The sequence below is a fragment of the Myodes glareolus genome, chromosome X (genome assembly GCF_982192425.1).
Source record: "Myodes glareolus chromosome X, mMyoGla1.1, whole genome shotgun sequence".
Lineage (NCBI taxonomy): Eukaryota > Metazoa > Chordata > Mammalia > Rodentia > Cricetidae > Myodes > Myodes glareolus.
Genome location: NC_142053.1, coordinates 131140689 through 131165325, shown reverse-complemented (window position 1 = coordinate 131165325; position 24637 = coordinate 131140689). Strand labels below are relative to the sequence as shown.

Here is a 24637-nt window from a genome sequence, read left to right as displayed (position 1 = left end):
TGGTCCAGCTTTGATGTGATAGTTTTTGTTTTATTATATTTTATTTTGTTATTTTTTTTAAAAATGAATGGATGAATGAATGAATGTAAACCTAGCTACTAGGGTAAAGGTTAACAACTAAACTATCACTTAAACCTGCTGGGAGAGGGAAAATCAGTTTTCTCCAATGATATATGATGTGAGATGTCCTTTTGTATATATGCTGCTTTTATTGGTTAATAAAGAAGCTGCTTTGGCCTATGTCAGGGCAGGATAAAGCCAGGCAGAAAATCTGAACAGAAATAGAGAGTAGGCAAAGTCAGAGAGATGCCATGTATCTATCAAAGGAGAAATATGCTCAGAACCTTTACAGGTAAGCCACACCCTTGCGACAATATACAGATTAATAGAGATGGGTTAATTTAAGATACAAGAGCTAGCTAGAAACATGCCTAAGCCATTGACCAAACCATGTTGTAATTAATATAGTTTCTGTGTGATTATTTGGGTCTGGGCAGCCAAAAACGAACGAGCAGTCTTGGCTTACAGATATACTGGGTGTATCAACCACTCCAGGGCAGATCTCATACTTTAGGAGTAATTGACCAATAACTGATGAACTTCACACAGTTACTTTGGTATGCTTAATTACTTGGTTACAGTTTATTCTTTCCCTCTTTTTCGGTGATACTGTATTTTATTTTCTAGGATTTGGGCATTTTATTTTGTTCTTGGTTTGCTTTTTGAGAAAGAACTTAAAGTTGGATGGGAAGGGAGGAGAGAGAGGATCTGAATAAACTTGGAGGAGGGGAAGAATGTGATCAAAATAGATTTAAATTTAAAAATTGTTTTAAACAATAAAAATATAAAATAAATGAAATTAGAGCAATTTTTATTTAATTAAAATATGATCCATGACATATTTTCTTTAATTATTAGATATATAAATATTGTGTATATATGTGTATACATAAATGGAAAATGCTGAGTCTGTTTAGTGTTGCTTGTATGTATATGCTTTGTATGTATAAATCTTGTATGTATATGCTTATATTGGATAACCAACTAGGGGTCTCATCCCTGGGGAATGCTAATTCTTTTTCTTTCTCAGAAGTCACCTATCCGGGCAGTGGTGATGCACACCTTTAATCCCAGCACTTGGGAAACAGAGACAGGAAGATCTCTGTGAGTTCGAGGCCACCCTGGTCTACAAGAGCTAGTTCCAGGACAGCCAGGGCTGTTACACCGAGAAATCCTGTCTTGAAAACCCCCCAAAAAAATCATCTAGGGGTGGGGTCCCATGAGATTTCCCCTATCCATGTTGACATGTGCATTGGTATTATTATTGTTCGGGTCTTGTTTAGGCAGTCCTGTTGTTGAGATTTCACAAATGTTGTTATATCATATCAAAAAGATAAAATCCTGCAGCAGACTTCTTGGCCTTGTATCCCTTACAGTCTTCCATTCCCCGTTTTTACATTGTTTCCTGAGCCTTAGCTATAAAGGTTGTATTGGAAATGCATCAACTGGAGCACACCACAGTCAGTTCTCTGAATTTTGACCCGCTGTGGCTTTCTGTAATAGTCTCTGTCTGATTCAAAGAGAAGCTTTTTTGATGAGGATTGAGAGCTGCACTTTTCTGTCAGTATAAGAGTGTACATTTAGAATGTAGTTAGGAATTATACTGCTTTAGTAAAGTGGCAATATTAGGTTCTCTTCTAAGGTCCATGACCTCGGCAGCCATGAGTAGTGGCCAAAATTGATAGTACTAGGCATGAATTCCCTTCTGTTGAATAGTTATTAAGTCCAATTAGCCCTTATTGTACCTTGTGGTGGTTTGAATGAGTATGGCTCCCATAGGCTCATATATTTGGATGCTTGGTTCCCAGTTGGTGGACTGTTGGAAAAGCTTAGGAGGTGTGGCTTTGTTGGAAGAGGTGTGTCACTGGAAGTTGGCTTTGAGGTTTCAAGAACCCACACCAGGTAGGGTTTATCTTTACCTGTTGATCAGGAAAGAAAGGTCTCAGCTATTTCTCCAGTGCCATGTCTGTCTATTTCCCACTATGATGATCCTGGACTAACCCTCCGAAGTGTAAGCAAGCTCCCAATTAAATTCTCTCTTTTATGAGTTGCCTTAGTCATGGTGTTTCTTCACAGCAATATAAGATTCACCTTTTGGGGTAACTTGATGAGCTGGGCATTGTTGTGGTTCATAGGCATTGCATTGTGCACGAGTATTAACTGCAGTGTGCACATCACTTTCCGGTACTATAAAAGCTAGTCCTTAAGGAAGGGGGTTTCAGGTCAAATCCAACTTGCATCCTGAGTCCTGTGTCTGAAGTACATGGTATTTTCAGCAATAAGGACTTAAATTCAACCACTGGGAAGTAAGCAAAGGCAACAGCAATGGCCTAAATTGTTTTCTCTTGGACATCCCTGGCCAAAAAACTTGAAAGGAAGCTTCTTGTGCCTGGTACTCTCTTTGTCACATAGCATAACTTCATTTAAACTATGTATTCATATCCACATATTTATATGTTATATGTAATTTTAGCTAAAATGAATATGACTATCTCTGTTTTAGACACCCATAGTGTTATCTATCCTTTCCTCCCTTTCCTTTGTATTATCTACCTCCCTCGTCCCCAATTAGACCCCGCTCTCATTTTGTCTGTTTTCCTCTGTATAGCACCTGTAACCTTCATCCCACTCTCTTGAGCTCTTTCCCTACCCATAATCTCCTTTTACTTCCATGGTTTATGTGGTTACTATAGTTTATATCTAGCTGCCAAAGATTGGGAGATAGGGATCCCAGTGGAGAGAGAAATGCAGTATATGTCTTTCGGGGGCTTGGTTGTCTCCCTCAGTATAATTTATTCTAGTTTCACCTATTTACCCAGGAAGTTCATGATTTCATTTTTCTATACAGCTGAATGGTATTCTATTGTGTATATGTACCACATTGTCAGTATCTATTTATCACTTGAAGGATATTTAGACTGGTTCCATTTTCTAGCTATTGTGAACAGGGCCGCTATGAACAAGTAGCTGTGGAGTATGATGTCGAATCCTTTGGGCATAGGGCAAGAAGCGGAATAGTTGAGTAATGGTAGATTTGCATTTACCTTTCTGAGACCTCTGCACAGTGATTTCAGACTACCTTGACTAGTTTTCTGTCCCAGCAAAGGTGAGTGAGGGTTCCCGGCCCCCATCCTTGCCAACATATTTTTTTCAGTTGTTTTTTGATCTTGGCCATTCTGACTGAGATGAGATGTCCAATTATAATAGTGTTTCAATAGTCTGATATATGCAAAACAAAAGTCTTAATATGGATCACAGGGTCTAGCCTGCTATATCCTCCACAGCAGAACTGTTTACCACCCACCCCGAAAGCCCAGGAGTTTGGTTTTTTTTATAAGGATAGCCCAAAATGTGGTCCTGTTAAAAATGCATTGTCTCTAAATGAGAAATCATTTTTAGCATTTGGCAAGTTAAGGATTTATGACTTGAATTCTTACCCTTACTTTATGTGAAATCCTGGTCTGCTATATCCCTAGTTGCCTGTGCAGTAAATGTAATTAATATCTGAATTCCCAAGATGACTGCAAATATGTGCCAGAAATTAAAGCATTTTTATTACAGTGTGTGTGTGTGTGTGTGTGTGTGTGTGTGTGTGTGTGTGTGTGTGTGTACATGGTGCAGCACATGTGTCTGATCAGAGGATAACATATGGGAGTCATGTGTGTTCTAGAGACTGAACTCAGATCATCAGACTTGGCAGAAAGCCCCTTTACCTGCTGTTCCATCTCAGTGACCCTAAACTATTTTCAGTTGTGGTTCTGAAGAGACTCCTTCCAACTTTAACACCATTGGAGGGGAGAGAAACATTTATTGTTTGGGTTAGGAGAGCACACTGCATTTTAAAGTGCTTTCAAGCTGTCTTTGACTTCTTTATAGCAGCCTAGGGTATACTCCTTCATCTTACTCTGCTCTTCCACTACCTGACTTTCCTGAGATCTGTCTGTATATCGCAGAGAACTGGCATCTATAGCAATAATGGTGGCACGTATTTCCCCACAGAAATATGCTACTTTGCAGCTAGGTTTTATAACCAGTTTCAGCAGCACCTTTAGGGCCAGTCTTGCTTTGTGTTTTGTTGTCTGGTCTTTCCTTCCACTGGTACCTGTAGGTGACCTATTGAGAGCTTGAAGGACCACCCCAATCCCCTAACTCACATCAAGCCCCATTCAACTGCTCCCCTACCCTGTTGAAAGAAATGATGAGATGTAGGTATTGTTGATATTTATCCATTTATTAAAATACTTTAAGAAGCAATCACTGAATTGATTTTGAGGACTGGCGTTCCATTTGATGAGGAGGGCTAAGAGGAATAGGCACGCTTTGTGGATCTTTTCCTTTTGTGTTGTTTTTTCTGTTATTCCATGACTATTCCAGCTTCCTCCCCTGACCAGGCCCTCGCCCTGCTACTATTTGCAGGGCCTCTGAGAAAACACAGAACACATAATAGTAAACAACAATGTGTTACAGATTAGCAAACAAATGCAACTCCACAAACCAGATAGCCAATCAAGGTCCCTTGTTCAGTGAAAAGATGTGAATGGGGTCTGATTTCTTTGGTATTAGTTTCTGTCTGTTACACAACTAAAATTCTACTGTGTCCGAAGGGAGGATGATGTTGATCCCCAGTTGTTTCTTCTAGTCAATTTTAGTATGCCAAAAATATCCTCTTTATTCTTCCCTTGCCCTTTTGGGTGTAGTAGAGGACCTTGATGGGTAGTTTTATGCCTCTTACAGTATCGATGCCAGAAGTTGGTGACAACTCTATTCAGATTTTTCCTTTCCTGCTGTCCTTCTGGCCAAGAATTAGACAATTAGTTCTACAGACAGTGCTACCAAAGATACAACCAAACCCCAGAACTTTGATTCTTAATGATTTCTGTACATAACTGTGGTGGATACTTGGTGTCTGGTCCCACCACCTGAGCAACTGTATTACTTCAAATAGTTAACAATGAAATCCTGAAAGAAGCCCATGATCTCAAGGGCTAAGGAAAAGAGAGAGAGAGAGAGAGAGAGAGAGAGAGAGAGAGAGAGAGAGAGAATGGAACAGAGAGAGAATGGGAGAATGGGAGAGAGGGAGAATGGGAGAGAGAATGGGAGAGAGGGAGAAACAGAAGGAGGGGGGAGAGAGAGAGGGAGAGAGAGGGAAAGAGAGAGAGAGAGAATGGGAGAAGGAGGGAAAAAGACACACACACACACAGAGATCTCTTCTTGTTTTGTTTCCAAGTAGATGTGTGAACAAGTTCTTAGTATGCCAGCTTCCTTTTCAGGAAACAATTAGTAACTAAACAATTTCGATGGTATCTGGACCATTTTAAGAAGCCACACTTAGCTTATCAGTTTTGCTCCACATTTCCTTCTAGTCCCCATCCTATAGGTGTCCTTCAATATTATTCTGACTCAGATGGGAGAACGGGGTGGAAAATGAGCGGGACTTCAGATGGTACAACAGAGCAACAGCAGTATCACAGTACACAAGGACCTACAGTACTTCAGCAAAATAAGCAAAGATGGATTCCTATTATGTTTGACTATCATTTGCGATAAAAATAATTACAAGACATAGCCCTGCTTAGTTATTACCAAGGGAAGGCTACTGTTTCCTAAGATTTCCTTCTGTTTCTTTAAATTTGCTTATTTATAAGTGATCCATTTTGGTAAAGACTCTTCTGAGAAAATTCAACACGGTTCCCAACTGTGTGAGTGTATGTGCGAGCATGGAATTAGTTCCTGCCGCCAAGGAGGAACAATGGCCTTGGTGGTTTGATCTGATACCTCCTCCTTTGAAAAAAGAGTGGTAAGAGAAAACCAAAGACATTGCAACTGCACACTCCACTTAAATATATACACTGTCAACACATTACACATTCTGATATTTAAGTTTTAAATGTTTTCTGTCATCTTTTCCCATTGAGTTTCTTCTCTAGCTGTATAGCTAGGACAGTTTTGTTTGGCAAAGCTATCAGACATTGGGGGAATACCCTGTTGTTAGTCTCTTTTTCTCACCCTTGAAGAGGTGGAACACAGGCAGCTGGTTTAAGAGGGTTAGGCTGGTGGAATTCTAGAAAGTTAAGAACCAGTGATCGGAGTCTGGATTGTGCACCTCAGGGAACCAGCCATTGGACTGAGTCAGATAATTGAGCACACTAAGTTTGACTGAGCAGTGAGAAGAGGGCAGTTGTCTGGATTTTTCTTGAGAAGTGGGAAGGGACACTTTCTAAAAGGTATGACTTGAGGGTGGGGATGAGCGGCAGGCCCGAGACATTCTCTCTGAGCACTGGACTTTCATTAGTTTACCTGACCGAGATTGTACACTTAAAACAAAAAGATTCAAATTAAGATTTGGAGCCATTTAGGCCTACTATGTTTTCATGAAAAACCGGAAGCAGAACAGTAGGGAAGCTGAGGCTTTTAGCCATCTTCCTTCCAGTCACCCTGACTTTTCTATTCAGGGGGAAAGGGGACAAGACATGAGATTTGAAAGTAATTTAAAGAGTGACCCAACAGCCTACCCAATAGCTGCAGGCCCAAATTAAGCACAGGCTGTGGTGGGTTAGTAGGCCCTAACTTAGTTATCTAAAGGGTGGAGCTCTTTGAAATTATTTTTACTGAGGAAGGGGGCAATAAAACTTGGGCAGTTGCTGATACAGAGCCAGGAGAAACAGAGCAAATGGCAGCATGCCAGCTTGGCCCCTCTGCAGGGCGTTGGTGTTTTTGTTCCCTTTCTGTGACCTGGCTCAGTATTTTAAGTGGATGTCAGAATTAGCTGGGCTATCTGTAGACTCCAGCTACTTCTAAGACACTACAAATGCACCAAAAGATTAGAAGCTCCACCGAGAGCTCGGGCAGTTGGTAGAGCTGTGTATTTGTGTAGGGTAATAGGGAAGGGGAGGGATTACTGGGCTATCACAATAAATTAGAGGGTCACTTAGGTCGAGTTGTATTTTCAGTTCCTAAAAATATATATATATGTACATCTTTATGTCTCTGTATATAATCTATACTGCGGCACAGCGGCAAAACAGTTAGTTAAAAAATCCAGCGAGAATGCAGGCAAGTACTCCATGGAGGCATGCAGGCTAGGATCAAGGTAAAAGGACAAGAGCCTGTATGGTTGCCATGAGGGGTGAGTTCCAACCAGTGGGCTCACCCAGCCACGAGAGCACCACCTTGACATGTGCAAAGACATACATGTACACATGGGAAAACATGAAGAGTCTATGGGGAAAGGGGAGGAAGCAGAAGTAGAGGAGAAGAAGGGGAGAGAGGGGGAAACAAGATGAGATGGAAGGTTAGTGAGGAAGAGAAGAAGAAAGGAGAGAAAATGAGAGAAAATAGGAAAGGTGGGAAAGGGGAGGCAAGGGGAGGAGAGGAGAGGAGGAGAGGCTCATATCTACAAGGAAATGTTCACATGATCATTTTAACATACAAATGGATAAGCCTCCAGGACCTTGTTCTCATCTTCTTGAGCCAACTAGGAGCCATCTTTTGAAATTTCCAGTTGCATTCGGCAGGGATTGGAGGAGAAACACAACCAAGCCTGAATACCCTGCCCCTTCATCTTTCTGAGAGTTGGTTACTCATTTCATTCCTTGGTGTCAGAAGTTTCTCTGCTAGTGAAAGAAAACCATTCCAACACTTCCTAAAGCAGTGTACTCCCACAATACTTATCGGTCCCAGGCTGTTCACAAAGAATCTATCCCCAGTAAACAGTGTAGTTGCTCAAGGTACACAAAGAGAAGGAGAACTGAATAAAACAACTCGGAACAATAATCTTTGGCCAACAAGAAAATGTAACCCTCTAAGGAGATCTGATTAAGTCCAGGGAAAATATATTAGTATAAGGATTTGGAGGGTCTTTCTTGGTGGTGCTCATTTTTGTTCTGATATAATATAGTTCAGTCTTTCTTGAGGTTTTGAGAGTTTTTAGTAAAATTCTCTGTTGAGAGTTCTTCCAGCTTTCAAGGACTACAGCTGAGAACCTGAAGGTGTTGGAGAGTCATTATCTTTTGCTGCATTGCCACGATTTCTGCGACGCCAGAACTTGCCTTCAGAGTCAAAAAAGGGGGGGGGGTAGAGAAATAATGAAGTTAGGACTTTGCCAAATGCTTAAATGTTCTCTCCCTAGAGGGGGCAGAGTGGCGGGAGACATACTAGTTTGTTCCTACTGGACCTACCATCTCTGAATCAAAGAGGAAGCCACTGGAGACCACACAAACTAAATGCAAATAGGATTAATTCTTAGAATCTGATTATCTATGGAACTACTATGGACTCACACCAGAGATTTCCAAATATCAGATTCTTAAGGAATCAAACCAGTTGGACCATACCCAAGAAAAGATATAGTTAGGTCCAAAAAATTTTCTCTTGACATCAGAAAAAAACCCTATTTATTAAAACTAAAACAAACTGTTGTTCTCTTGCCCTGTTTTCACATGTCTGCTAATGCTATATCTTTGAAGCTTCCATGTTGCCTAAGCACATCAGAATTGGGACAACCGACAATTCTAGTAGAGTCTTCTTTTGTGTCCCATTCACATTTCTTTTCATGGTACTTTCCCATTCACAGTACTTCAGACCAGTAATAAATAGAATGGCAAAAAACACAAAATTTATATAGTAAGAGATTTGCATATCCAGGGACTCTATTTAACAGGGAGAAGGGATTTTTGACAGGGCCAAAAACCTTTCCCTAACATCTTAGGAATGGGTCAAGCAGTCTGAATGCAGTTTTCCTTGCTAGCCCACACAGCACCATTCCTTCTCAGGTTCACCCCTTACTAGCCAGTATCCATCTCATTCTCTAACTTACTTGGCATTATCTAATATTGGCTTCTTCCCAGAGCCTCCCTCTCTGACACACCCATGCACATTTCTGAGGGTACTTTCAGGTCTCTTGGAGGTATCCAAGCTGCTGTTCATGTCCTCTACGTGTGTGTAATTGACTTACTGAAAAAACCAGGGAGTCTTGGCTTTGATTTCGACTTTCCTCCCCCTTCTCGCTTCTTCCTCCCCAACTTGGGGAATCGAACTCTCAATCTGCGAGTTAGACTGTTGGCGTCAGAAGAGTGCTCCTGGGGAAGCAGAGCAAGAGTCAGGTCAAAATGTTAGGTGACATTCTGAAAGAACTTGTGTGTCTCTTTAATGTGATGGAGAAGGACTTCAGGAAGCAGGCAGAGCTCCTCTCAGCCCAGGTAGGAGAGCTGTCCCTTCTCACTAGTCATATGTCCTAATAAAGAGATTGAGCTTCAGCAAGCGCCCACTCTGGACCCTGTGCCTTTCTGGATATATCAATAAATACTCCTTACACAAGCCTCAAGGCAACCTGGAAAATGGATACTATCATTCCTGGATTAGAAAAGCAGCAAATGCTCAGAGTTAAGGCATGGCTGTGCAAGCAGGAGTAGGGGAAGAGGAGGAAGCAAACAAAGCTGTACACTCTTCCAAGTTTATTGAGAAAACAAAGAAAGGAAAAACCAAAAAAGCAAAGGTTCAGAGCTTGACCTTTGTATGTGAGGTCGCCTGGATTGTTGAGGTCACTGTTGCTTGTATGACAGTTCTTTATAAATTAGGAAATGCATTCCATTTCTCCCACCTCTAGTTGAGAGCTCCTATTTGTTCCCCAGCCAAGCCTCCTCTTATAGGGAAGACACTGCCTCACAGGCGACCTATTTTTCTGGCTGGAATGCAGGATTCTCTAAACAAACTTACTAATTTTGAATGTGAGTTCTTTCCTGTGCAGACAACACAGGCTCTGTAATTCCAGTTCATTCGCCAACTTATATCTTGTTTCTGTAAAAGCATTCTTATTTTACTTCTGTTGCTAGCAAAATGATCCTGAAGTTGATTTATTGCCAGAAAATCTAGCCAAACACATTACAAGAAAGAGGTTTTGGAGTCATCTTCCTTTGAGGATTAGTTATGCCTCCAATACCTTCCATCGGGGGAAGAGTCCAAATTTATCTTCCTCCTCTTCTTGCACTGACTTCCTTGCTTCTCTAATGCTGCTCCCAGCTGTATACCCCGGCGTCCAGAAGTGCCTTGTACAAACAGCTTCAAGGACGAGAACAGGCCCTTACCCTCAGCTAGAGTCTTGAAAAGACCAACAATTGACTCTTGTCCTGATCTCCCCCAGAAAAGTGGGTCTGAACCTTCTGTAATCTCAAGGTGGGGAGTTTAGTGTGAGCAACATCTCTGGCTTCTGTTCGGTCTGCTTCCTTTCTCCGGGGCTTTGCTTCTCTGGAAATACTGGAGCTCAGAAAAGAGTTTTCTGTCCCAGGTGAGGAAGATTCACATGGAAATCAGGACCCCAGGGTATAGGCTGAATTTGTCTCATTTCTCTCACTATCCAGTGAGTTTACTTAGCTCAGGAGTTTAATGGGAGATGGTAGAGGCAGGTAGTAATGGAAAGAAGAGTGAGAATTTGCTTTGCTTATTGTCTAACAGAACGTCTTCCTTCTCCAGAAAGTTACTGATAAAAACCTGAAATACACCAGGCCTTGTAATCACCAAAGACTGGTAAACCTTTTAAGATAATAAGTGGTTCTCAGCCTTCCTAATGCTGTGACCCTTAAAACAGCTTCCTCGCTTTATGGTGACCCCCAACCATAAAAATATTTCTTTGCTGCTTCATGAACTGTAATTTTGCTACTGCTATGAATCATAATGTAAATATCTGTGTTTTCTAATGGGCTCTGCGGCCCCAACCCACAGGTTGAGAACCATTGCTTTAAGACTTGAATTTGCATATGAATTTCCTTCTGAAATAGTGGCCTTGCGTCTGCACTATTCCAAACATGCTTGTGTGACTACATTCAACTGGCATTTGCATTCATAAAATAGATGTGAGAAGGCAGGCAGGGATCCTAAAATTTGAGATGAATGTTTTTACGGTGAAAAACTTTTGAGACAACCTCTGTCAGATCATGAAGTGAATACTTTACTTTGTTATAGGTGGCCATCTTTGGGATATTTGGCTTATGAGTGAATATGAAAGTTTCCAATCTCAGAAGAGTACTCAAAGTAGTCCAAAATTGACAGCATCTCTCAAACTATGTATCTGTTACAATGTTTGATTTTCCTTCTATGCCACATATTAAATGTGAGATGCAATGGGGGGTCAGGTAGCAACAGGAGGAGGAGGTGTTGGAAGATTCAACTACCTAGATGTCAACCATTTACAACAGCTACCAGCAAACACCTGGGGTGTTTATGCCAGTATGTACCAGATACAGTTTAGTTCTGGCAGCAGACACCGAGCAGGGAGAGCTTGTAGCCTAGACAGCAACATGAGCTTTCTTTATTTTTTTCTTGCTTTAGAATGGTCTTCTTCCTGGTTATTTTTCCATGCTCACCTACTTGCTCATTTTTGCTTCCTTTTTCTGTCCACTTATGGTGAGGGTATGAAGGGGAGGATGGTTCATTAAAGCGGAAGCTAAAGGTCACTGCATCAAGATGGGCCTCTGCGACATCCGTCCCATGTACTGGCCCCATACTATGACTTTACACCAAGGGAAAGTCCCATTCCCCAGGTTACGCACCTCTCGAAGAAGGATTTGACCCAACCAGTCAATTGCCAATATCCTTCGCAGCTCCGTATTCATGGCCTCCAGGGCATTTTTTAGGGTGGCCTCATCCTCAGCATCTCTCAACTGGCATAGACAGGGAGAACAGTGAATACACATTTCTTAGCACTTTACCTTAGACTCCACTCTGAGTCCATGCTAGTGACCAAGAGATCATACAGGTAACAACACACTTATAATGGTGGTGACAAATTATAGCTCATTTGGCCTACAATCAGATTGTTTACTTATCAAAATTAATACTAGCTTTAAACAGCTCCTTTTTCAACAAGAAGGCCCAGGAAATAGTCAGATGGCAGAGGTCTCTTTGGAGCTGGGCATGCTAGGTTTCACAAGTGAAGGTCTTTTCTCTGGCATGAATTAGCACCGTGCTTTAGCTTAATGTCTACAACAAGGGTCCCACTCTTGACTTCCAGTCTTTGAGGCCATATCAGCATCCTCCTAAGTAAGAGCTATCACTAAGTTTTGAGCACACTGTGTATATCAGGTAGTGTGAATACATAATTCCTCTTACTCTCTCCAATAGTCATGCAATACCTTACATACCTTTGGCCTGTATCTCTTGAGAAGGTATAGTGTAGCTATACCTCTTTGCATTTGCTTCCTCTATCTCCAAGATAGGAATTATAATCCCTACCTTTACAGTTTGTTTAGAGGATTTATATAAACAACCAAGTATTGTACCTTAAGTGGGTTATGTTGTGTTCTTCTCAAGAGATACATTAAAATCCTATTCTCTACTTCTTCAGAATGCACACTTACGTGAAATTATAGTCATTGAATTTATACCTCACTATCTGAGGTCATACTAGACAGGGCAGGCCTTAGTCCATTACTATCAGTGACTCTGGCAGAATATGGCCATGTGAAGACAGAGACATTGAAGATGGAAGACAGGACAAGAGTGGTGCACTTATAAGGTAAGGACCAACAAAGATTGCCAGAAACAAATGGTCAGAGCTAAGAAAAAGCAAAGAAAGCTTCCTCTAGGGTTTTTAGAGGGATCATGAGCCTGCTTGCAATTTGTGTTTGAATGTTGGGGTTTCCAGAATGATGAGATAGTAAGATTGTGTTATTTAAAGTCATATAGTACTTGGTACTTACCCATGGAAGCCTTGGAAAGATACTAATGGAGGGAGCTAATTTGTATTTGAGCTCAGAGCCCTCAAAACTTCCCCTACTTCCTGCTACTTTCTCCATGGAGAAGGTGACACTTACAGACCCGAGAGAAGAGCATCTCTGAGGAGCTCACTTTTCTCACTTGAAGCTTTATCGGGTATAATGAGAGCACCCTGCATCTGGTGGGCCTAGTCTTTGCCCAGGAGACATTGACCAATTTCATCTAAAATACGGTAGTCTCTATGTGTTTGACATAACACAAACAGTAACACATTCAGGTAACAAATACTGGATGACAGCAATCACGACCAGAATGACTGAAATCACCAGGCAAGCACCTACTTACAATGATCATAAGCCTCTAGCACCATGGAACCCAATACAGAATGTGGCCATATTCAAAAGAGATGTTTTCCCTCCCATGCTCCAGCCCCCTGCACTCACCAAGTTTTCATCCACGAAAGCTTTGGTGTCATCGTAGAGCCCTTTAAGACTAAATGTAACATCTACTGCATCAGTTCTGCTTAGAGTCTGAGAGGAGAAGAAAGGAAAAGGAGCGGAAGGGAAAGGACAAGACAGAGAGGAGCCGGTTAGTGAGCATGCAGCTGGCTTCTCCACGGGAAGGTAGGAGCAGACCAACAGGACACGCCTGGAGGTGGAAACGTCATATTAAAAATACAGCACGGCTGGCCCAGCATGAGCACCAACCAATCCGAATTGACCCCAGCTGTCAATGGTCAACTGTCAACAATGTAGCTCTATTGCTGTGCCCTGCAAAGTGGGCGTCTCTGACTGGGTACAGTCGGTAACAGGAAAATAGGGAATTTGCAAACCAGAGGGAAATCTGCAAATCAGGAGACTTGTCCCTAGGTTAAAAGTGCCTTTCCTATGGCACATAGAAATAAATCTAACCATACACATCTCTTCTTGAAACTCATGGCCTTTAGACCTCCTTCGACTAGGATTTGGCCTAAAATAAATTTAACTCACATTTGAACACATCCTGATCCTATTGTATTTTTACCTATTAATGAAGTTCTACTCATTTTCCTTCATCTCCCTTCTCTCCCTCCATCTCCCTACTTCTCTCTCCATCCTTTCCTCCCTCCCTTCCTTCCCTGCCCCTCCTGTATGTGTGTGTGTGTGCGCGTGCCTGTGTGTCTCTGTGTGCTTGTATATATTTACATATACCAAGCATCATATCCAAGGCCGTTCCCTGTCACTAAGGTACATCTCCAAACCTAAAGTCACATTTTAAAAGCAACACCCAAGTCTTATGGCAGGGAGTATTGGCATGGGATGGCACATTTAATAGTAAATGTCTGATCTGGACCTGTCAAAAGGGAATTAAAAGCATCTTGGATCTCTGGTTCCAATGGCAGGTATGACCTTATATGATTATACAGGGAGTCAACTGGAATTAGGAAGGTCCAAGACTATGCTTCTTTCCATTTATTAACTATTTCACTTTGAGTCTGATGTAGGGGCTAGCTACCAGGAACAATACTGTTTCTCAAGATGATGAAATTTGTCATGCCATTTCCCCAGCAGCCACCTTGGCCTTGTAACAATCTAAGGACTTCCTGCATTCTTACCCAGTATATCACTTTATTTTTCAATTTTTGTGTGGTTATGTGTGTGTCTGTGTGTGTGTGTGACTGTGTTCCAGTAGAGGCCAGAGATGGGTGTGTTTCTCAATTACCGTCCACCTTACATTTTTGAGACAGGGTCTGCCACTGGGGCTGGAACTCACTGATATGACTAGACTGTCTGGTTAAAGAGCCTCCAAGACCCTTCTGTCTCTGCTTCAGGCAGAGGAATTAAGATGCATGCCGCCATGCCTGACTGTTAATGTGGGCACTTGGGGTATAATTCAGTTATTCTTGCTTGCATGGCAAAGCACTTTACCTGGGAATCCATGGCCCCAATCCCTATCTACTTTACCCATCAGTTTTCTATCCTATCACTTGCACATGCTCCTCATTTAATTTCGTTTCACTTTCCTTTTAACCCCCTTTCCCTTTAAAGTTTGGCTTCTTTATATCATTTGCTTCTTTTCACCCCTTACCTCAATGGGAGTACAGGAAGCTGCACCTGCCTCATTGCCACTGTCATGGCTATAGAAGACATCATTCAGGACGTTAGCACTGGCATTCACAGAATCCATGAGGACAGACACATGCTGGTGGACCTTGCTCAGGTCATTAAGTCTGTAATAAAGCAAAACCAGATGAGTTTGTTGCTATGGATTTACGGTGTGAGGAGCTGGTAGATTGGGATAAGAATTGAAACAAAAACCCTGGGTACTGGATTTGAACTCTTTCTTCCCTCTTGCTATTTCTGTTCTTCATTAGGTATCCAGTGAAGAAGATGTTGCTAATCTTCTCTAAGTATTCACCTTTGTTTATGTTTGTTTAACTTGGATTTAGATATTGCTAGATTGAATAGAGTGAGAAATTAAAATAGAGGAGCATGCCTGACTCTTGCTAAAACTTCAAGGTCTTTCTAATAGTTAAGGGCAAGAGTAAACTTTTGCTTGTTCGTGTATATTTGCACATATATGCCAGTGTGTGTGTGTGTGTGTGTGTGTGTGTGTGTGTGTGTGTGTGTAAGTTGCAGGAGTTGGCTCTATCTCTGTTTCTATCATGTGGGGCCCTAAGGATCAAACTTAGATGGTCAGGCTTGATGAGAAGCACCTTCACTTCCTGAACCATTTTACTGACCCAGAATAAACATCCTTATTCCTGCTGGGTCTTGGGAAGCAGAGGGAAATAAAAAAATCACTTCTGGCTTGAATGTGGAGTGTGAAAACTACCTTATTGTTAATCACAAAGAATACTTCTTGCACAGACTGTCAGGGCCCTAATTTTAAACACTTAAGATTCCTTTCTGAGGCTAAGCTCCCCAGTAGTCAATAGACACCAACTGACTGCATCTCCCTATCCATTTTTAGGCTTCCCAACCCTGTTTTAAGTCCAGTTCTCTTACCTGCTAATGAGGTTTTCTGCAAGCCGAGCCAAGTGCTGCATCTGGGCATACTCGCTATCAGAGAGGCTATCTTGAGATTCCTGGAAGTCCAGGTGGGGTGGTGGGATAGCTTGGATTTCAGTATGCTTACATTCCCACGTTTTCAGTGAGTTCTCAAAGTTCTAGAGATGAATATAACGGCAAACCGTAATGATTGTTGTAGCTTTGAGGACATGTGGCAGATATGTCTATGAGTATGACATTCTGTAGGTATCATGGGATATAGGTGGTATCCATTCACCTTATGCACCTATTTATCCATCTTCTTGTCTTTTTAGTCAGTGTGCCTTCTTTATAAGGCAGTTTAGTTTTTATTGTTAGTACACTGGCTCATGGGACACCAGTCTTGAATGAAGCAAAATATTTGCCTTCTAGAAGCTATGAGAACATGGCGATGGATAAGACAGAAGAACATCTTTTGGGTTTCATTCTTTTCCAAAGGTATATATTATGTTGTGATGGGATTTAGATTCAGATATACAAAATTTATTTTTTTCAATCCTGTTGTTTTTTATTTGCTAGGTATGTGACTATTCATAAGGTATCTAAGCTCTCAACATAGAAGGAATTTTACCTTTCTTATAGGGTTTTTGGGAGGACCTATGTCAGGCAATAGATGCAATGTGCCCAGCACGATGTTGGCATTTTATTAGGTAGGTATTCCCTCCCTCTCTACTGATATATTTATGTTCACAATTCAAAAGATAACCCCAAAGTTTGAAGACGTGGTCACTAATGATATCTTTGCCATCATTGTAGTTTTTTATTTCGAAGAAATGAGTGACATCTGTAAATGCAATATTAAGTAATCTTATAAAGCCCAAAGAACATATTCATTGCAGGAACTGTTACTGAAAGAGTAGAGTTCACCACCACCACCACCACCACAGGTCTTTAGTTTTCTGTGCAATGTAGGATGGAGGACAACCTTGTTGAGAGACAGACAGTGTCTTGCAACTTTTTACATAGTAAAAATGTCTTGGGGAGCTTATTTATAAATGCTAGCTCTTAGGAGTCACCTCTTTCCATTTCAGTTCAGAGAGTTTGGTGTGGGACCTAGAAGTATGCACCTCTAACCGTCACTCAAGGTGCCTGATAAGAAAGGCACACAGAGCTCCCTTTGGGGAATTCTTCTTGACTAGAAATGTGGTAGCTGTGAATGAGGCAACGTAGGCGCTCAAGTAGAACTTTTCGCTTACCCGATCTCTCATCAACATCTGGGCAGCATTCTTGTATTTAATCTTGATAAGGCCTGGCTTCTGAATCCAGGCTTCCCCATCCACCTGCACAGGGATACCTTCTTCACCGATAATAGTTATCATCACCTCATGGCACTACCAAAAAAGGAAAGAGAGGACAAAAAGGAAAAAATGAGGAAACTACTGTGGGCTAATCTGGTATTGGTCACAGTGTGAGTGTGTATTTGAAGAGACACTGGCAGAATATATGAATCAGATCATTCCAGGGAGGTGGATCATGTATTACCCATGAGCCTTTTGTGCTTTTGGTCTCTGCCACTTCTATCTTCACCACCTAACTGTCTAACAGATTGCCTACTCCCACTCTCCAGGAACTCCTACAAACAGGTAATTGCTAGGATCACTGCACTTCTTTGGGTTGAAGCGAGATATTTCCTCCCCTTTGCATCCAGTCAACCCTCGCTTACCTGAGCGATTCGATGATGATGCAGGTTGATGAGACGAGACATGGCCATCTGCACCGAACCAAAGATTGCCACCACCTCTAGCTTCCCATCATCTATCGCGGGGGCCTCGTATTCCTAGGGAACAAGAATCATGTCATAATTCTCCCAAGAATCCATACTTTGTCTATAATAAATAAATGTGCTTTGAAGACTACTGGTAAAACTTTTTCTAGTATATCTAGTACATGAAGAAGTGAGAAAACCATACTAAAGGGAAAAATTAACGTGAGGAAGCCAAGCTTGGAAATGGGAATTGTGCTTGCAATACATGTGAGCTCCTTTGGAGATCACAAATTAGCCAATTCCTTTCTTGTCCAGTCCAGCATCATGAATCCCCACGGCCACTTGTGTCAGTTTCCTGAACTTCTAAAATGAACTCAGAGCAAAGAGCTCATGGTTGGCTTCCCGGGAGATGTTTTCACTGACATACTATTAAGGGATGAAGAATATGGCCTCTGGGGGTGATCTTCTGAGTGTCTTTTGGGCCTTAGTAAAGGGGAAGTCAAAACCCAGGATCACGTGACATAATTCTCAAGTTTCTGGTCGATTCTCGTGCTCTGGAATGGCAACTGTTTTAAAAAGCTGAACCTACAGACACTGCTAATACGGACTCAAAGCCTATCTCATCTTCCCCCCCTGTCTACGTTCATTCTAGCCAGTCCAGTAATCCTTTTCGAGATAACTTAGGAGAGTCATGTCCCCTTCCCACCCCATTCCTCATTCCGCACTCACCGCGGTTGCTGTGGTGCTTCCCCAGAAGTTGACACCTCCAGCATAGCTGGTAATATTGAGCACTACAATGCCTTGAAGGTTCGGCAAGGAGATGGGTTCTCCATCACACTGAAAGAAAAGAGTCGCTCTTATTGCCTGACTTTTCAGATACCAACACAACGATCCTTTACAGAGATGAGGGGGAGCTTCTCTTCATACTATTATTTTCTTATATATGACAGAAATAAAACCTCATGCCTTGTCACCATGGCTGTGAGTGAGGCTCCCAGAGTTTAATTTGAGAAGAACTAAAGATATAGTGGAAAGGTGATTCTGAGGTCACTTGATTTCCTTGCTCCGTGCCCAGGAAACAGGCCCTTTTCTACTAACCTCCAGCTGTATTCGTTCTTCCAGTTTCCTGTAAGAGCGCTGCAGCAGTTCCTTGCTTCCCAGAAGACCATACCATATTTTGTTCTTAAGGCGGCTACTACAGAGAGAGGAGTAGAAAAAGATAGTCAGAAGGTGAATGAGAGATAGGTAAGTGGGTAGGGAAAGACAGGAAGGGAACATATCTTATTTTTCAAGTGCCTTTTGCTTTTGAAATTATACTTTAAATTTATTCTTTGAGAAATTCATACATGCATCAATATATTTCTATTGTAGCCATCTCTTATTCACCTGCCCAACCAATTCTTCTGGGATACACTTCAATTTATTTTTATCCTCTCTGGTAGGTTGCCCATGTTCTGATGTATGTATAGGTGACACGATTGGGAAAATGGTAACTTTTTGAAAAATTATGATACATAGATAAATGAGGTGTCTACAGTGGTTTGACTAACAATGCCACCCATAGGCTCATATATTTGAATGCTTAGTGATGGGGGTGGAACACTTTGATAGGTTTAGAAAGATTAGCAGGTGTGGCCTTGTTGGAGGAGATGTCGCCTTGTTGGAAGAAGTGTATCCCCGGGGGGTGGGGGTAGGTACACTTTGAGGTTTTCAAAAGTTCACACTTGGCCCAGTGTTTCTCTCTTTCTTTGGCCTGTGGGTCAGGATATATACCTCTCAGGTACTTCTCCAGCCTATGCTCCCTGCCAGGATGATAATGAACTAAAATTCTGAAACTGTAAGCAAGTCCCCAATTAAATGCTTTCTTTTGTAAGAGCTGCCTTGGTCATGGCAGCAATAGAACACTGACTAAAGATGCAAAAGGATGAATTTCGAGCATTAACTCACACCATACATCTCCCAAATAATCATAACTCAAGATACATCACAGACTTAAAAATAAGAGCCAAAGCAATAAAATTTTGGAAGAAAACAACACTTTCAAAGCATGAGTTAGATTAGTACACCAGAGACATGGTCCATAAAGAAAAAAATAATGAGCCCTTGTAAATTCAAAATTTTTATACTTAAAAAGTTACCTTTAAGAAAATGAAAGGACACTAATAAACTTTGTAAATCACATATCTGGTAACATACTTTGTCCACATCCCAGGTTTTTTCTGAGAAAGAGATTCTAGTGGCAGCGGCAGTGGCAGGGGTGGGGTGGTCCTTTTTAAAAATATTTACTTGTTTGTTTTTATATCCCAACCAGTTTTCCCTCCCTCCTCTCTTCCCACTCCTGCCTCCCCTCTCCCCCTCACTCACTTCTCTGTTTCTATCCAGAAAAGGCAGGCCTCCCATGGATATCAATCAACCATGGTATATTAAGTTGCAGTGAGACTTGGCACCTTGCCTTGTATTAAGGCTAGGTAAGGCAACCCAGTATGAGGAGTAGGTTCCCAAAAGTCAGCAAAAGAGTCGGAGACAGCCCCTGCTCCCAGTGACGACGAAGCTACACAATTGTCACATATATGCAGAGGGGCTAGGCCAGTCCCATGCAGGCTTGGGGTAGTCCTTTTAACTTATACATTTAATTTATAAGAAATGTGAAGCTGCCTTAAGGGATATCTGTAAGCTAAAACTACCAGAAAGTGCCAGGTAGGGCAATATTAATCAATGGGTCCACAGGACCCAATCTGGAATGCCAAGAAGCAATAGAAGTAGCTTGGATATTTGAAGCCCTGTCAAGTAAAAATAGATTTGGAGCCCCTACAAGGACTCAGTTAATCTCTTATAAGCACCATAAAGCTTAATGCAATCTATTCTCAACAGCAGTAACAGAGATAGCTATATTTCTACAGAAATCCACATGGGTGAACTACTGAAGGGAAGTACGGATGTATGATGGCAGGGTGATTATCACAGAGCAACCCAGCCTTCAGGACACACTGTCTGCACTAGGCTAGTCTTGAGACGAGTGCACTTATTTCCCAAGGACCTCGGTCTTTTCATTGTTTGTTTGATGTAGGAATACATATGTGTATCATGATTATATGTATTTATACAGAGAGCTGAGCTTCTTCCCCTTACTTGTATTGTCCTGGGTGTTCATCTCTTCTGGTATTGAACTCCAGAGAAATTTTTGCATCTAGTCCAATTCCGAAGTAGTTGTTCATGACACACTTTTCTTTGAAGCGTCTGAAATTGGATAGGGAAGAAGGCAGACACTAAAGCAGGAAAGAAATACTACTGCTACAGACATCAGACTTCATCTGCATGACAAAAAAAACACCACTAAGGGAAGGCCTCCTCCACTGGGTACAAGCCATACAGTTCATGGAAGGTATATAGAGAGTCGTTTTGTGTCCAAGAGTAACTTGTTAGTTCTAAGGGAGAATGCCCCTTAGAACTGGGACATGTCCTAGAACTGGAGAATGTCCCTTAGTCTGGAAGCTTTAGAGGGATATGGCACACATTAAAGAAGCAAAATTTGCAATCTTATTTATATTTGTAGACCTCAGATATGAGTCCTGTTTTTCCACATTCTCATAACTATTTTTTGTGTGTCTTAGTTGCGAATGTATTTTGATGAGTATACATTAGTCTACGTGACCATTCGCAGGGGTACCCGACTCCGCTGTGGCAGTTTCCCACCAGAAAACATCTCACATTCGTGAGGAAAGTCTGGTAAAGGAGGGACAGCAGCAGTGAAACAGTGAAGCAGTTTCCAGTCTTTTGTATTCATCTAGGGTGTCAATAGCAGCACTAGACTATTCTAGAACTAGTTTGTATCATCCCATGAAAACTGAAATGCTTATTCCCAATTTCGCACTCAAAGACATCTCAGTTGCTTGGACGAGGCCATGGTGGGAGGGCTTACACCAGAAATCAATCAGTCAATCCTTTGGCACAGCTGGTGTTAAACATTTGCCAGTGCTTATCACAACCCACAAGGCAGACCCATGAGCCATGAATGAGGAGTTGAAGGATTTGGGGAGGGGACTGTCAGACACCGGAATAGAATTGTTTTCGTAAATAAACTATTTAAGGAACATTTGCTGTGTGTGTCCTTCTTTTGAGAAGCTGAAAAGGGTACAGTTTGGCTGTTCAAGCATAGGGGGATTTAAAGGAATCACTAAACGTCCATCAGTTTCACCTCCCTTGACCACAGTGAGAAATCAGGGTTTCCCTAATATCCCACCCCAGTGATCTAAGTGTGGTAGAATTTGGCTGCTGGGCTCTGTTAGAGAGGTAGGACTGGGAGAATAAGTGTCCTTGGATTTTCTATCCTGTCCCCTATATGACCGGTTTTGGTACTTTCAACTATTTACAATTAAAAGTAACACTGAGAAAATAAGTCCTCTGAACAATAACATGTTATGTGTTTATAATGATAGTAACTGCTAATGCATACAGCACTTAAGTATGAGTATCAACTACACAGCTCAGTGCAAGTACTTTTCACGTTTAGATGCAACAAATAGAACAAGCTTATGTGCAAAGTCCAGTAATTATTTTCCTTCCATTTGAATTGAGTAGGTCACACAATTAGTTAAGTAGAATCAGAATTTGACTCTGGATATGGTGAGACTGTGCTACCAGCCAGAGAGACAGAAAAGCCATTAAGAGGTCATCCACTTGCATACTTACATCGTTTCAGGTGTAAAATGTAAGTAATCTAAGTCAAGGTTTCTGAGGTCTTCACTTTGGAGAGACAGCAAAGACGATAAGGTGCTGCAATAAGAACCTAAACAGGAAAAACATCACCTTGGAGACAGATGCGAACGAAAAGCCTTTCTCCCCACTTGTAATTAGTTATACTTTCCCAGGCAGGTTCGAGTCAAGCTCAGTGGTTTTTAATCTAAATAAATCTCAGGGTTCTCACACCACAGAGGCCCCTTAGATCCTTTTAGAAGGAGAGGGACTTTCACTGCAGAGAGGGTAAAGCTGAGGTGCTTGCTGCCTGGCAGGAAAAACAAATTCAGATCACAGCTCTCATGAGAGCACTAGCTCCCAAGTGTCTAACATGGCCATTGCTGCGGACACTGGTGTGACTGAGTGCAGAGCTTCTAGACAAGAGTGAGGACTCCCCAGTCCCGAGTGGGCTCACGTATAAAGCCGGATGTGTGCAAACAGACTTCTTCCCTGGAAATCAGGTAGCAGCAAAGGCTAGAATGGGAGAACCAAGATCCTTACGGTGTCGCGGGCTCATCTGACTGAACTCCTCTGAGTCATCTTCTTCCAGGCAGAAAGTCGATGTGAAGTTCTTCACTGATAAGGACTGTCTGCTTTCTTCATCCAGAACTACCGAGGAAAAGCGGAAGGAAGAAATGGAGGGAGAGAAGGAGGGAAGGAAGTGGAGATGAGAGAACGGGAGACCGGTCACATTTATCCAACAGTTTCTGGGCATTTGCTATGTAGGTAGACTCCTCTCCTGTTTTCCATCATGATGTCTGTTCTGCTCCTTCTTTCTGGCGTCATTTCCAAGTCTCTTAAGATCCATACTGTTTTCTCTGTGACTCTTTTTCTGTCACCCCCACAGCATACACAGTTGTGAGTAGATGCTTGGGAGGGGTGCTATGTTTTCCACACCTGAGTGGAAATCACTATTCCTGGCTACCTTTATTTTGTTAGCATATACACTCGCATGCCATTTGTTCAGACTCGAACCTCTAGGACTATGCTATGCATGTGTGTGCATGTGTACATGAAATGTGTGTATGCATGGTTTATGTGTATGATGTGTGTGTGTGTGTGTGTGTGTGTTTGCGTGTGTGCAGGTACTTGCATTCCACAACATACATGTGGAAGTCAGAGACAACATCAGAATCAGTTCTTATTTTCCACCTTTCTTGAGATATCTCTTGTTGTTTATTGCTGTGTACACCAAGCTAGCCCACAAGCTTCCAGTGATTCTCCTGTCTCTTCCTCCCATTTCCCCCACAGAGGTGCACTGAGTTTACAGACGTGTCTGTTACCACATCCTGCTTTTACATGGGTTCTGGGGATTCAAACTCAGGTTGTTAGCTGAGCACAGTGAGTATGCTGTGTGCTGAGCCATCTTCCTGGCCCAGCGCTCTTCATTCAAATGCCTCACCCCACTACCCAGGACATCTGAGATGTTACTATCCTTTTCATCAGCTCATATGTGGCACAGCACATGTATTCAGCATGTGTTGAGCCCATAAGTGGTACAGCTCATGTGTTCAGCTTGTGCCAAAGCTCATATGTTCATTCACTACCTTACTGCCAAGTCTTTATGTAACATGTATTGAGGGAACATGTAAAGATGGGTTATGACAGAGCCATGGGGAAGTCAAACTAATTTTATCTTCATTACTACAGAAAGAGACACAAAATGATTGTTTAATCCCTGAAAATTAACTATAGAAACAGAAAAAGATTATTTAATTATTCCAGTGTTGGCAGAGGCTGCTTGTTCATTCCCGGCCTCCCAGACCTGAAATAATTACACAGAAACTGTATTAACTACAACACTGCTTGGCCAATAGTTTAAGCATATTTCTGGCTAATTCTTATATCTGAAATTAACCCATTTCTATTAATCTGTGTGTTGCCACGTGGTTGTGGCCTTCCATCCAGCGTCTGCCTCCTCTGGTGGCTACATGGTATCTCCCTGACTCTGCCTACTCTTTCCTTCCCTATCTGCTTGGAATTCCTCTTTGCCCTAATCTGTGCTGCAATAGGCCCACAGCAGCTTCTTTATTAACAATGGTATTCGCAGCATACAGAGGGGAATCCCACACCATTTAACAGTACAAAAGGGAGCTGTCTATTCTTAGAAACATGGCTAAGGTTTCTTCTAAAGGTACCAAGGCAGGGAAAGGTGCCACGGATAAACACCAAAGGCTAGCAGGAAAGAATTCATGTTATGGGGGGACTTTTGCTTAATTCTAACAGCTCAGTTAGAATGCAATTTATCTCACAGCATCTTCTTTATTTATTTTCCAAAGGAGCATTATGGAGATGAAGTGGCCATCAAAAATGCTAGACGAAAAAGTTGGGCGAGTTTAGAACGTCATCCCAAGCTGCAAGTTTGGAGAGTGTCATGAATTCTGGGCAATGGCAATTACTG

The 24637-nt window shown here is 41.9% G+C and overlaps 1 protein-coding gene across 1 annotated transcript in view; it reads right to left on the bottom strand.

Annotated features, from left to right (window-relative positions):
* Positions 1-4270: 4270 nt before the first annotated feature.
* Positions 4271-24637, bottom strand: part of Dgkk (diacylglycerol kinase kappa) — a 123753-nt gene continuing 103386 nt past the window's right edge. Inside the window, exons 16-28 of the mRNA XM_085684309.2 lie at positions 22738-22845; positions 22192-22288; positions 20632-20739; positions 18601-18697; positions 18232-18339; positions 17461-17574; positions 16994-17128; positions 15756-15916; positions 14836-14977; positions 13212-13298; positions 11604-11714; positions 9014-9137; positions 4271-8108 (exon numbers count right to left, since the gene is read on the bottom strand). Coding sequence (XP_085540435.1) covers positions 8029-8108; positions 9014-9137; positions 11604-11714; positions 13212-13298; positions 14836-14977; positions 15756-15916; positions 16994-17128; positions 17461-17574; positions 18232-18339; positions 18601-18697; positions 20632-20739; positions 22192-22288; positions 22738-22845 — 1472 coding nt within the window. The 3' untranslated portion in view covers positions 4271-8028. The remainder of the gene's footprint in view (positions 8109-9013; positions 9138-11603; positions 11715-13211; positions 13299-14835; positions 14978-15755; positions 15917-16993; positions 17129-17460; positions 17575-18231; positions 18340-18600; positions 18698-20631; positions 20740-22191; positions 22289-22737; positions 22846-24637) is intronic.